This window comes from Laccaria bicolor, genomic scaffold, assembly GCF_000143565.1.
Source record: "Laccaria bicolor S238N-H82 LACBIscaffold_34 genomic scaffold, whole genome shotgun sequence".
Lineage (NCBI taxonomy): Eukaryota > Fungi > Basidiomycota > Agaricomycetes > Agaricales > Hydnangiaceae > Laccaria > Laccaria bicolor.
In genome coordinates this window covers 198,792-212,527 of record NW_001889905.1, presented here as the reverse complement: position 1 = coordinate 212,527, position 13,736 = coordinate 198,792, and the positions used below count along the sequence as shown (strand labels likewise).

The following is a 13,736-nucleotide window of genomic DNA, read 5'->3' as shown; positions in this document are numbered from 1 at the left end:
TCAATTTGTCTGGAATATAATATGCTTGAACGGTGATCTTAAATTCTCTAGTCACTAGCTCTCCGATAGAGTGATGCTTACTTCGGGCACTCGATTCAGGAGGCAGGTGGAAGTCGTCGTGCTCACGAAGTGCGGGCGGTGAACTTTCCAGCTGTCCGGGAAGAGACTTTCAATTTGGACGGCTGCTTGGGAGGTTTTTGAAGCGCCTGTTCGAGGGGAACAGCATCGCGCTAAAGTGACAATTTACAAACCTGATAATAAACATTTTTCAGCCTCTAACATGACGTGCATCTCGCAAGATAACTTACGTTGGACCATTGACCTTGCTTTCCTTCACTTCATGGTGAGACTCGAGGATACCGGCATCTGCGACATCATTCTCTACTCGCTTCCGCAACCTTTTTCTAAGCTAAAAAAAATTGAGTGGAAGAAAATAGCGTAGCGGTTTTCCGACCTTTTGGGTGTTACGCGCTTCTCCAATATCATCCTCTAGGCTCTTGCGCGATCTTTTCGATTTCTTTTCCTGAATTAAAAAAATTAGTAAAGCGAAATAGCATAATGGTTTCCCAACTTTTTGGACATTTCCCGCTTCCCCAACGTCATTATCTCTGTTCTTTCTCTTTAATTTCTTTTTCTAAATTAGAAGGATTTAGTAGGGCAAAGTAGCATAACAGTGTTACGACCTTGTGGTGGCTCCACTCCTAGTTCTGTGCCAGCATTGTTACAAGAACTGCGTTCAGCTTCATTTACCTCCGCACTCTGCCCATCGATTTGTATCTGCGAGTCAGAGCCTTGGGTTGAGTGCTGTTCTCGGCTCCTTTTCCGCCTCTTTTTCTTCGATTTTTGCGGTTTGTGATTCTTTAATCGCATTATCGTCCAGTTGAGCAGGAGCAATTCCCTATGAAAGATGATGATGAGAACACATCTTCAAACGATTGTATGATATTATATAAACCTTTTCCTTCCGCTTCTTTTCTTCTTCCCAATTGATTAGAGACCAAAATAATATACAATATTGTATGTCGTCATTCCTGCAGTTCTCCACCTGTAATAAGTATGCAGGTAAGCAGTCCACAAAGCTGCAGGTACCAGACAACACTTACCCAATCGTGCAGCAAGCCCATGAGCAAAGGAAGGCCACTCAAGTCATCCCCAGGTTTAAGTATCTCGTCTAAGATAAAAAAACGTCTTTTCTCTTCTGAATCATTCTGAACGAACAAGAAAAAACGCCAATCCTCGCCGTTGGTTACACACCCCCGGAGGGCTTTGAAGCTGTAATGATCGTACATCATCGATATTTAGTATTATTGTCACGCGATGGGAACAGAAAACATACCCTACGGAGCGGCGACAGAACGGTGCAAGGGTTGACGCGTACAGATCATCAATACTTATGTTATACAAGTTCCCCTTAGTTGTCTGAAATATCGCGCAAAACTGGTGCTGAGCCATATCATCTTTGTTCGTGCAGATGATTCGAGGCAATACAAACAAATTGTCTAGAGTCGATAAGGTCAGCCTGTCTTTAAGGGTCACTTGTGAATAAAACACACCTCCATCGTATGTGGAGCCTTTGGAAATGACAAAGTCGATGATGGGATCCATGTTGCTGACGTCGGACTCGTCGAAAGGGATAATTTGGACGTTGCCACCAAATTCGCCAACGGTGCTCATGTATTCTGCCAGATACATCAAAATGCTACTTGAAGGCCATCTCTGTCCGGCTTGGCACTGAAAACACGTAAAAATGTCTTACACGGAAAAAGTTTGAAGATCTACATACGTTTCCTGTTACCAAATCCGCCAGACTTTGAGACATCACTGAAGAATTTGCGACTTTTTGACCTTGAAGTACGACTTCATGGCGTTTAGGAGGGAAGAAATTGATTGAGTGTGTGGTGTAGTCCATGGTGAGCTGAACGTCGAGTATCAAGAAACTTTCTTTGATACACTCCTGTCTCAACTTGAAGTTGGGACAGGAGTGGTGACGTAATCGTTTTCGGGTTAGGCCTCTTCTCTCCAAAACCACAACAAATCGTGCGTCCCCCTCATCTCCGCCGTTCCTGACGACTAACACGTACATATACCAGGGAGGAGGCGCACGTTACCCATACCCAAAGGCAGTCTGGTCATACAGATGAATGATTGGTTTGGTGAAGAGCATAATAAACGGCCTCAGCAGCGCGATTACCACCATTTCCTTGAACGGCTTCTTCTCTCTTCTTCTTCTCCAGCTCCTCAATAGTGCGTTACTGGGTCCAGAACTGGGGCTAGGGAAGGCATGACGAGGGTGAATAAGAACGTGGCTCCGACGAAGATAAACAGGACCCAATAAATCCAGCGTCAACTTGCACCTTGACCGATCCAGCAGCCTATGATGGGGTCAACGCAGGGGCCTAGGCTGTGAAAGAGGGGTGGGCTGGGGTGGGTGAGTGGAAAAGAGAGGGAAGGGAACAAGGGACGCACAAGATTGTCCCCGAGAAATTTCCCATTCGATCACCCTGGGATCATTGACCATTATGTAGTTAGTTCAGTCACATGGGTCCAATAACAACGGAACAGCCGGACGTGACAATCAGTCGTAGTGAACGGGTCAGCCGGGGCGGCCGGTTTGATTGCCATTGTTCCATTGGCAACGAAGCGGCCGGTTTCTGACCCTGGCAGGGTTTACGCTCCCGCGGCGGAACCACTTTTTCAACCGACGGGCTCTGACCACGTCCCGACGGGCTCTCAGCCCATCCTGATGGAACTACAAAAAAATTTAACTGGGGCCTCTCTCCCCTTACTTACATCCATCTAGATCTGTAGCATAATGTATCTTAATCTTTATCTCATCCAACTCCTGCAAGATAGTCTCCATATCAACCAAAAACTGAATTTTGTCCCAACAGGGAAACACTCACCTTGTAGTTAAGAAATGAAAGCTTTTCATTTAGCTACTCACACCTTGTCTACTCATTTGTGGCTCCATTGGGGTGTCAAACTGGAATTGATGGTTCTGTTGGGGATGTCTCTGTCAGGGTGTTTGACATTGAGATTGAAGGTGCCGCAGGGGATGTCTCCGTTGGGGTGTTTGTCATTAAAATTGAAAGCACCACAGTAAATTGAAGGTGCCGCGGGGGATGTATGACCTCCACAATATGGTCATCTGTGGCATGATCTTGAATACGTCAAGTTAGCAGAGCACTTTATTGACTGTGGCAGAGCATTTGATTGACACTGACAGGGAATTGAGAATTCAAAATGTTGACTCCTGCGGGGCATTTGATTGACTCCGACGGGGCATTCAAAATTCAATGTCAGCTCTGGCGAAGCATTTATTCAAGATAGAGGAGTCAATCCACTACAGCATTTTTAAGCTGGTGCCCAGATCATCCATCCATGTGAACTGAAACATGCAATGGCTTGGAATATGTGATTTGCAGAAACAAGAAATATATTGTCAAGAAATCAACGCACAATAGCGATGAAAGGTCCTGCTAGTAGCCATGACAAATCCTCATAATACAAAAGAAAGATCCACTGAATTGGAGGTCAGATAGTTGAGGTGTGCACCATTTAGTTTTTAGAAGTAGAACAACTCTGGCAGCCCGCCTTACCAGGTATGGGCCAGCGGCAACCTAATATGGAAGGAGCGCATTATTCACACACACCATCTGAAACTACGCACTGCGCCGCGCTCATTGGCGATGCAACGCACCAACAAAACAAAGACATTGGGGGGATCCCAGAAAGGAATAGAATCATTTGGAATAGTTTTCTCAGTGATTGAAGAAGTTTTTGTGAACAGACCTCGGAAAGAGCTATTTGGTGCATGAATCTTTATATAAACCAGTTGCACAACATGCCATTTTGCATACATCAAGTTATATTTTTTTTTCTTCCCTCACAACTGCTTCCCCCACCTATCTGAATTGATTCTAAAGTATGTAGGCTATATTTGGGGAAAGTATGGGAGCATTTCAACAAGATTTAGATAGTGAAAGGAAATAAGAAAGAATGTGGTTTCATGTTTAGAGTCATATTTTCACCCTTTCAAGCTCCAGCTCCCCCAAACCATCAGAAAACTGCTTTGGAGCAGGGGATATATATTCTGCCATATGTTAACTATGTATAAGAAAGGCTCAGATGTTGAGATTTGGTAGCAAAGTATACAGAAAAGTCAACAATATCATGTTGTGAGATATTTCATGCATTCAACCTCATTTCTCCACCATGCGCCAAAATTCTTTTCCAAAGTAAACTTGAACCTATTTTACAACAGCTGTAGTATGCTGGAAAGATGTATTGAGAAGCTATAACAGTACAGCTCATTTTTTTCCCCCACAACTCCGGCGGGGCATTTCATTGACTCCGTCGGGGCATGTAAAATTAAATATGTTGACTCCTGCAAAGCATTCAATACACTCCGATGGGGAATATAAAATTTGAATTGGGTGGGAGACAGTTGATTGACTTTCATGGGGTATTTAATTCACTCCATTGAGGCATTTAAAATTAAATATGTTAACTTCTGCAGGGCAGTTTATTCACTCCGACGGAGCATTTTATTGACCCCGTCGGCGAATTTAAAATCAAATATTTTGACCCCGCGGCGATTTAATTCACCCCGACGGAGCATTTTATTTACGCCGTCGGGGCTTTTAAAATTAAATATGTTAACTCCCGCAGGGCAGTTTATTCACTCCGACGGGGCATTTTATTGACCCCGTCGGCGAATTTAAAATCAAATATGTTGACCCTGCGGCCATTTAATTCACTCCGACAGGGCATTTTATTCATGCTGTCAGGGCATATAAAATTAAATATGTTCTCTCACAGGGCACTCTGACAGGGCATTTTATTCACTCTGTCATGAAGTTTAGAGTCAAATATGTTGACCCCCGCGGCGCATGTAGTTTACTCTGACAGGGCATTTTATTTACTCTGACAGGGTATTTTAAATCAAATATGTTGACTCCCATGGGGCATTGGGTTCACTCCTCCAGGGCATTTGAAATTGAGTATGTCAACTCTGGCAATGCATTTACAATTAAACATAATAACCCCTCAAGTCAATCAAATTCTTCATGGAGTCAAAATAGTCAAATTTAAATGCCCATGGTGGTTGACATACTCAGCTGTAAATTCTCTGCCAGAGTGAATCAAATGCCCCATGGGAGTTGAAATAACCACCCCATTGGAGTCAATCAAATGCTTAACCAGAGTTGACATATTCAATTTCAATAGATGTCATTGATTAATATTATGGACACAGGTAATTTACCATTGGAGCAGGTTGGGGTATATACAGCATGCTTTGCTGACCAGCAGCTGTGTGGTAGAGCAAGTAGCTTAGGGTGGAGGTTTACAATTAGCTACTACTGATAGAAGCAAACAGTACAACATCAAAGCAGGTAACAGTATTACAGTTGTTCTAGTAAAGATTGGGGAACTATGGTGTGATGCTGACGGGACACCCAGAAGGCTGCCGTAGGTAGCTGCCGTGGCAAGAGACGCCGTGCCCGCAAGCCATTTGTATGCATCCGGCTGGTCCGTTGGTAAAGGGATGTTTTGGAAAGTCCGGCCGGGACCGGCTGGCCCGTTCATTACGAGTCATTGTCATGTCCGGCTACTACGTTTGGTACGTGACACAGTGACTGATATATGTGCATTATGAACATCCTCTCGGGTGTGAATACATTAATGGCGTCTTTCATCAATAGTGGCAGTTTGTTTGAGGCAGTAGTCATTGAATGAGGGTCTTGGCTGGAAGGCCAAGGGCGGTTTTCGTTCAGAAAAACTGTTATTTGACCTACATGGAGCAAGGCTGGCATGGCTTTCCGAGAACGTAGTATTGATTGAGAATTGAATCGCATCGGTATGAGAAAAAAATTCTCAACCTCCAGTGACATTCAAGTTTGAGCAAGGGGTACCGACCGGGAAATTCTGAAACACCATCCTGGGGGGGAGGGGGGTCTGGCAGGGCCCTTAAACGGGTAACTTTATCTCAAATAAATACCTAATATAATACATTTTTTGACTTGTATCTGCCAACTTAACCATCGTTTTCTGCCCCCAACCAGTGATCCAGCACAATCTGTGATGGGTTGCATCATTGTTGACCAATTCTTACATTGGCTCTCGACTCAGATATCAACAATGGTGTCACTGTGTCACTCTGGGTCACATCATCTTATTGCATTTTTTCTTGATTTTTTCACCCAGCAGTGAGCACATTTGCATCTGTAAACATGCGACTTTCTTTGGCAGCAAAAGAACTTAGAAGGAGAGTGCTAATTTGATCTATCTTGACAAATATTTGAAGCCATGGTGTTTTTGCAATATAATGTCCACAGCACCCTTTCCTCCTCTCTGGCACTGATTTTCTCTATCAGCATCATCTTACATGTCGTGGGCTTCCAGAATGACCTTCAGTGAATTGGTTTTGCCAAGGGGGGTCCAGGATTTTTTTTAAATATATAGGGTTGAATTTTTTTCTAAGGCCTCGACGGCTGAGACTAACTAACTAAGGGTGGGAATATATTTCCAAATATGGAAAATGACATCATAATGACTAGACTCAGTGAGAACGTCAAATGTCTCACCTTCATTTGTTTCCCCTTCCCTTCTCCCCACTGTACTTGCACGAGTCGCACATCCACCCTGGAATTCTGCGCTCAATACCCGCACATACAAGATGATACTTTATAAACTGTAAGTTCTCTGCTGGTAGATGTATTCTGAATTACTCACCCAATTTGTTTCACACCCTTTCTGTTTGCACCAGATCGATTTGTCTTCGTCGTCCATCTCATCAGCTGTCACCGGGCCACCGCATACACATTCGCCGATAAACTTTCGCTTGGGGACATTTCTGAGCCGTCCCTGCGAGCTGGTCTCCTTCGGCGCAGTGTCAACCTCGACGGACATGGGAGATAAAACGGTTTGAGTAGTGGTCGACGTATCATGGGTTTCATGCCTGGTTTCGGTCTCTGTTGTGACACTGACAGTTCTTCCATAGATTGAATCAACACCAGTTTGTGTCTCGATGGCAGCGTCGACTGTGGTTCCATCTTGCCTGGTTGCCAAACCCCCAGTACTGACCATTAGACTACTCACCAGTTCAGTGTCTGGTAGTGTCTGTGTGTTAGGCGCTATGCAGAGGTTGCTGTGAGTGATTCTAAACATTGATATCATATAGCAACTCACGATCTGGCTCGAAAACTTCTTCACCATTGGTCATCACATTCCCTTCCCCCTCAACGTCACCTTTGCCACCATCAACGTGATCAGCAGCTCCCTCATCATCACTACTCTCGTCGTCATCATTGTCCATGTCCCCTGGGTCACTCTCGTCATCGCTGGAACATGGAACACTTTGGGAGGTCAATTGTTGCCTGGCCCCTACCACTGCCGGTCCAGCGTCTTCATCAATTGACTGTGATTCTGCGAAAGAGTCCTCGTTATCAAGACTACTGTATTAGCATACAATATCAATAAAAGGTTTTGAAAAATGAATAACCACTTACCGAAATACTAAACGAGAACTGTGCGTCTCGGAGATTATCAATGAGTCACTAGCCGCCTTTTGAGACTTGCAGGAACACTTTTCTTTGTGGCGGTCATTCCAGCTAGCCTTAAGCTGAACCTTCTCGGCTTCTGATATCTTCCAAAGGTGCTCATACGGGATGAGATTGACGACTTCATGGTGACGAGACTTCATGTGTTGCTCCAGGTTCAGCTGCCAAAGTACAGGGGTAGTGTATGTTCTCGGGCATATAGGACATCGAATAGGGACATTAGAGCATGGGGCTGTTTGTGTTGATTCCTCAGCGACGGAGTAAGAAAAGCCCAACATATTGGCACAAGAAGACTTCTTCATATTGATCTGATCAGTCGATTTCGAGCCTTTTCCTTTCTACAGATAGAATACACATGCTGGTGCAGGGCATAAGCAGAGGCCACACAGCTCATCACTCTGCTTCAGATGGGAATCAAATAGCATGTGAGCGGCATTGTGTTTGAGGACACGATGAGCTGGGGTCTTATCCTTGAAGAAAACTGCTGGCGTGCATACGCTGCATTGATTTTTCTTGGTAAAATGCCTCTCGGCATCTTCGTTCTCACATAGGAAGCACGCTTGTCCTGAAAGTAGCAATGTTTAAGCCTCGCGGAAATATAGATTAACTCAAACAAGATACCTGTTTGTTCTCGATATGGGAAATCTGCTGATTTCTTGATGGTAGGAACCAAGACCGAAGACTCGGATGACATGCAGGCAACCCGTTCAAGCAGAGATGCACCAGCAGACAGTAACACGTCACTTTCGAGAAGATAATAGGGCTGATGGGGAATGTGTGTTGAAACACCAGGGTCGATCGGCTGAATTAGATGGCCAGAGACTTTGAACAAGACTCCTCGTCGCATTGATCCTCGCCAATCATGCTTGGACTCGGGGTCGTCTTTGGAGGTAGGGGAATCAGGAAAACCATCTGATAGGAAATGGTAATGGAGTCCTGCCTGAGAGAATTGAGGCTGATCTCATCCACACTCGAGCCATTGACAACAATGTCATTGACTTCACCAACACATACGAAGATACTGTCCTCGCATTTGAGGATTGATGCAACCGGCATGTCCATTCCCAGATGGTTGCGGCTTGACAGTGGGTCAGTAGTTAAGATTGTGGTTGTATCTAAGTTGTTGGAGTAGTGCTGACCATTAGCAACACGCTTTAGTCGATCGGTGGATCCAACCTTCTTCAGCATTTCAAATGCTCGACTAAGGTACTTGGCTTTGGAGACTTGAACACCATCCATCTCAAAAAAGGGCTTGTGTTTTTCGACCTCAATAGGCTCTTCTTCAGCAATGGCATCTTCGAGTTCATGTCCAAGGGAGGGCGCTGTCGAATCTGCAATACTGGTAGGTGTATCATCATATGTGTCGTCAATATCGTCGTCTGCATGTGCCGCCTTTACGAGATCCTTTCCCAGAGGCGAGAAAATGTCTCTGCCAGGTTGAATTTGGATAGACTCGAGGATAGGTGCAATGACTGGGTAGTCCTTCTTGGCTTCCTCTCGTCCTAGCCTCCAGCATGTCTGAAAAACAATGTTGGCAACAAAAACATCACCCAACCATGTCGATGGTCTGATATGGTCAACTCCTTTGTGCATGACAGATCCCTCTTGAGAAACAACGGGCAGTTTAAGACGGCGAGGAGCACGATCCCAGTGGGGATACTTTGCGAGAATAGTTGATACTTCTGTTGTCCCTGTCAAATGTTGGCCCAATTGAAGAATATCGAGATTTGCATCGTTTCCGACCATGGTGCGTAAGATCCCAAACAGCGTCTCAAGCCGATCAGTTCCCAATAAGATAAGATAGAATTTTCCTGTCGGACTGTCGACCTTGGCCTTCGCGACGCAGAAATACACATTCTTGATCATAATCATAATGTCGACGTAAAGCTGGGTGAGCATGAGCTTCGTTCCGGCCTTGTCATTGCTCCAGAGAGCCATCAGGATGTGTGCTGCCACACTGAGGTGGGTGAGTTGCCTAGTCAATGTCAGGTCAATGCAGATGTATGGCATAACCAGGCATTGGAAAAGACTTCCCAAAATTCGCATTGAGGCTCTGTTTGATTGAAAGCCAACAAAACTTCCAGAAGGCACTTTGGAAAGTGACCAAATTTCGTGAAGTAGATCATACGCAAGTTTGACATCTTGCCTGTCTTCCAGATTTAATAGATAGGCAGTGCGCTGCATGGTGACTCCTTGAGCATGCATGTGTGCTCGAAAAACTGGTGGCTTGAGATGATGGCCAAGCGACCATAAGCCAGCGTCACGAAGGACGAGGTTCCGAATGTGTTTGAAAATGTGTTTATAATCTTTGTTGGCAGTTACATCGTCGTCGCCCACTTCAAGATTCATCAAGGGCAAGCATGTGAGTTGGTCGTAGATCGGAGAATCCGGGCTGAGCTTTTTCTTGAAAGTAAATTGGACTAAGGCAAGTCCGCGTCTTGATTCTCCGTCAGATGCGATGCTAACAGTGCATACGCGAGTTTTCCGACTGGCATCAAAAGCAGTTTTTATTAGTTGAACATGTTCCAGGCCTGACTCCTGCTTGCAATCACCAGAAACCAGGATTCCTCGAGCACCATACAGGCGAGTGTCAGAGCTGAGAACACTGATTGCGCCGACAGTCACCTAGAAAGGTGTGAGAAAGGGCAAATGACAACAGTGGTAACCAGTAACTGATCAACATACATCAACAGCAAGATGAATGTCTCCCTTCTTCACACTTTCAAGTAACAGTTGGACCTCCTGCTCAGAGGCATACTCTAGGCTTGTATTCTTGGCGTGTTCATGGCAAATTCCCACTATCTTGTTCGACTTCTCATCGTACTGCGGTCGCTCTTCAACCTTCAGCTCATCAAGCATGAGCACTTGATGAACGATATCTTCGGCAGCCTCCAGCACAGAGAAAATTGGCGTGAACATATTCTTGACGTTTTCCTTGACCTCCTGAGCTGTTGGAAAGGAGGGAGAAATGACGAGCAGAGGAAGAACTTTCTGCTGATGAAGACTGCTTTTGGATGGGAGGTTGAGTGCACTGTGACCAATTCCAGCAAGCCGAGCGCCCCCTAGTCGCCACAGGAGCAGCCCTCGTAAGTAATCTTCTTCAGTATAATTGCGCGGACGGTAAAGTTTCTGAGCTGCGCGCTCATACAGATTCAGCAGGCCATGCATTCCACCTTTGCGTGCAAGGTTCACTCGAACAAGACAGTCGACCCACTCCACCTTTCTGCTACCCACTGCCATTACCCACTGCTTCAGTTCGTCTATCGCCACTGCCCTCCCTGCCAATTTCTCAGCATCATTCAATCTGCAAAGTTTCAAGGTCTTGATTTCCTCTGCCTTTCTCCGCACGATGCTGACCAGACCACCAACACTATGGTATACCAGGTGTGCATTTTCATGAACGCCTTTGTTCATTCGGTCGAGAATTCCCTGCAGGCGAGAATCGCTTGACAGCAGATAACACCCATTGCACTGCTTTTGGTGGGTCAACAGATTTTTGCAGCTTCTTGCGTGCAGTGTTAACTGTCCTCTCTGTACCGAATAGTCCCAAGGATCCCCAAGTTCATCATGGAGACCAAATGGGTACGCCGAATGAGTGGACTTTCCCTCAGGGATTTCAACATGCACCCCGGGACATGGGTATTTGCCTAGTGGTGGTCCTTTGCGATAGACTTCTTGATTTCTGGGACCATCCATGGCCATCGGCAACACGTTAGGCAAGGCATCAACATCTAGAGCATCCATTTCATCTGGTAGTGTGTCGACATTGATTGGTGATGTACACCAACTGACAGGTTTTACTCCCGATGTAGGTTCATCCAGAATGACACACATATTGGATTTCATGGTTGGTGGGATGGGAGACTGCGGAGATCTTCAACAAGGTTAGTAGAGTTCAAAGGTATCGGACGACAAGAACTCACACATCGTCAATTGCCTGCAACAGCCTCCCCACTTTCCCTTCAAAAAGAGCTCCTGGAATATTGTGCGCGGAGGCTAGATATTCAAATAATCCGTAAATCACATCCAATCCTTTTGCCCCCCATTTGACTAACATCATCATTTCTACTTGTGATTTCTGAAGCTCTGTGTCTAGAGGTCGATTCCACACCTCCCAAGCATCCTCGCCCTCAGGAACTGACCCCTCGAAGCTTCCAGAGAACCGTGCAAGAGGACACTCATCACCAGCAAGCTCGATTGTGTCTGGGAGTCTGTCAATGCGTGCGCGCAACTCTGTCAACAACGTGGCGGCTCTTGGACATGAAATTTGACATGATGGGGTCTGGGAGGGGGTGGGCAATATTGGCATGGGTGCTTGTCCCACCTGCGAGCCCGAGGCTGGGAGTATAGTTGCTGGCCTTGAGGTCTGAGGCTTGACGAGTAGTTTCGCAGCAGAGGCAGATGGCCCAGGGACTGCAGTTCCTCGGGGCATAAAAAACTGGCATGCTTTGGCCTGGGTTTTCGCAAGAGCCTCTTTTGCCACCTTCTTTTCCTTATTCACCTTGCATGCTTTACTGGGTTTGTGTCTTTTGAAGTAGTTTGCGAGTCCTACTGAACCCAATTGAACGACTGTCTCGCAATGAAGACATATCACTGTTCCATCTTGTCCGATGTCGGCTTCAGTCTAGGTAATGTTTTATCAGTTGTGGCGCGCAACCTTATATCTCTATATAACGTACTGGTTCTTTGATCTCTGGAGGCTTCTCCATTGAAAAGCTTGATGTTTTGGACTGTCTCAGGCTGTTTCCAGGCTGTTCGGACCGAAAAAATTTAGGACGTCATTTTTTTTTTTAACGGCCTGTCAGCCGGACTAACTAACCATCGCTATATGGCATTTTCAAATCCCGGACCTCCCTTGGGTTTTGCAGTGAGGCAGTTAAAATGATCACGTGGTTTCCTTATTTGGAAGGTGCTAGGGGGAGGGGGGAACCTGAGAGGCCTTAAACATGTAACATATGATTGTGTCATGTACTTTTACTTTCAGTACTATGTTTGTTCAGGTGTTTGAAACCCATCAGGAGTTTGAAACTGCACATTATCTTGCCTTCCGCTTACCTTAGGATCTTGTAAATTTCAGGGAAGATGTATTTATGCATGAGATTTACTATTCCAAATTTTCAGAGGGAGATTCGAAGATTTGTGCTCTGGAGGCATGACTTTGTGCTTTTCATTACACCAACCAAACAAAAGTATTGGAATGTTTTCTCAGATCCCTTTGGATTGGCTAGACTGTTTATTCTGAAACTTTCCAAGTACATTTAAATTGTATTTGAAAGTCTACCTACAAATTTCTAGAGGGGGAGATGAAGCATTCTCGGGAGGAAGGGCAAAATACCAAATTTTTCTTGCAAAACAGCTCGAAAAACATGACATTTGCGTGACATTTGCACATCATCCATCAGCCAAATTCATTGTTACCTAGTGTGACACGAGTTTCAATCTCCTGATATATCTGAACCCTGAGCACCGGAACGCCTCCGACAGCGAACACAACACATTTATACCAAAAAAAAGTAGATATTCATATAGAAGAGAAAAAAGATTATTGGCTTGTTAAAAATTTAAAGAATCCAATGAAGTGGTGAGGCAGAAATCGCGCAGCGGTGAAAAAGTTTCAAACACCTGAACAAACATAGTACCCCTTGAGTTTGAGTGACATAGATTGGTAGTGAGTTGCGCGTGCGTTGATCAGAAGCTGTTGACAAGCAACGACACACAGGCAAACGGTCCGATCGGGATGCGACAACCCTACCAAATGCCACTCGTCATTGATTGATATCCCAAATTCTCCCTCGACAGATCTATACTTAGCTTCCCCTTGCACAACTCTCGGATGGAGGCTTTTCAATTCTGTCTTTTTTTTTCTTTCTGTATCCGCAGCAGTGGGAATCGATGACACAGAAGCGCCGTTCTTATTAAACGCATCACCACGCTGCAGTGGTGTGTCGCTATTTTTAATGGAACTGTGGCGTGTGTGAAGAAGATATTGACGTTGCGGCGAGGTATGGCTGTCCAGGCGTTCTGCTCATCTCTCATCACGCTGATCTACAACAATGTCCCGCCCAAGTAGACGACGCGAGCGACTGCACCAACCACAACCGCGATCACAGCAACATTACACCGATCCATACAGAGATCCTCATAGCAATTATAGCTCGGAGGGCTCAACATCAT

General features: G+C 45.4%; 2 protein-coding genes across 2 annotated transcripts; both read right to left on the bottom strand.

Moving 5' to 3' along the window:
- Positions 1-113: 113 nt before the first annotated feature.
- LACBIDRAFT_295230 (uncharacterized protein) lies at positions 114-3,862 on the bottom strand (the record flags this gene model as incomplete). Its single annotated transcript, XM_001885819.1, has 17 exons — positions 114-251; positions 309-409; positions 455-523; positions 572-634; positions 684-898; positions 1,255-1,272; positions 1,337-1,499; positions 1,554-1,731; positions 1,784-2,070; positions 2,254-2,372; positions 2,467-2,501; positions 2,539-2,657; positions 2,791-2,872; positions 2,904-2,936; positions 3,460-3,522; positions 3,600-3,620; positions 3,671-3,862. 14 exons carry the CDS (start codon positions 3,860-3,862, stop codon positions 603-605), a joined length of 1,557 nt encoding a protein of 518 aa, XP_001885854.1. The 3' UTR covers positions 114-251; positions 309-409; positions 455-523; positions 572-602.
- Positions 3,863-6,687: 2,825 nt separating this feature from the next.
- LACBIDRAFT_307198 (uncharacterized protein) lies at positions 6,688-12,271 on the bottom strand (the record flags this gene model as incomplete). Its single annotated transcript, XM_001885818.1, has 10 exons — positions 6,688-7,136; positions 7,192-7,457; positions 7,512-7,870; positions 7,922-8,127; positions 8,184-8,444; positions 8,503-8,640; positions 8,702-10,187; positions 10,248-11,436; positions 11,486-12,186; positions 12,242-12,271. The coding sequence occupies 10 exons, from the start codon at positions 12,269-12,271 to the stop codon at positions 6,688-6,690; spliced, it is 5,085 nt and encodes a 1,694-aa protein (XP_001885853.1).
- Positions 12,272-13,736: the final 1,465 nt, after the last annotated feature.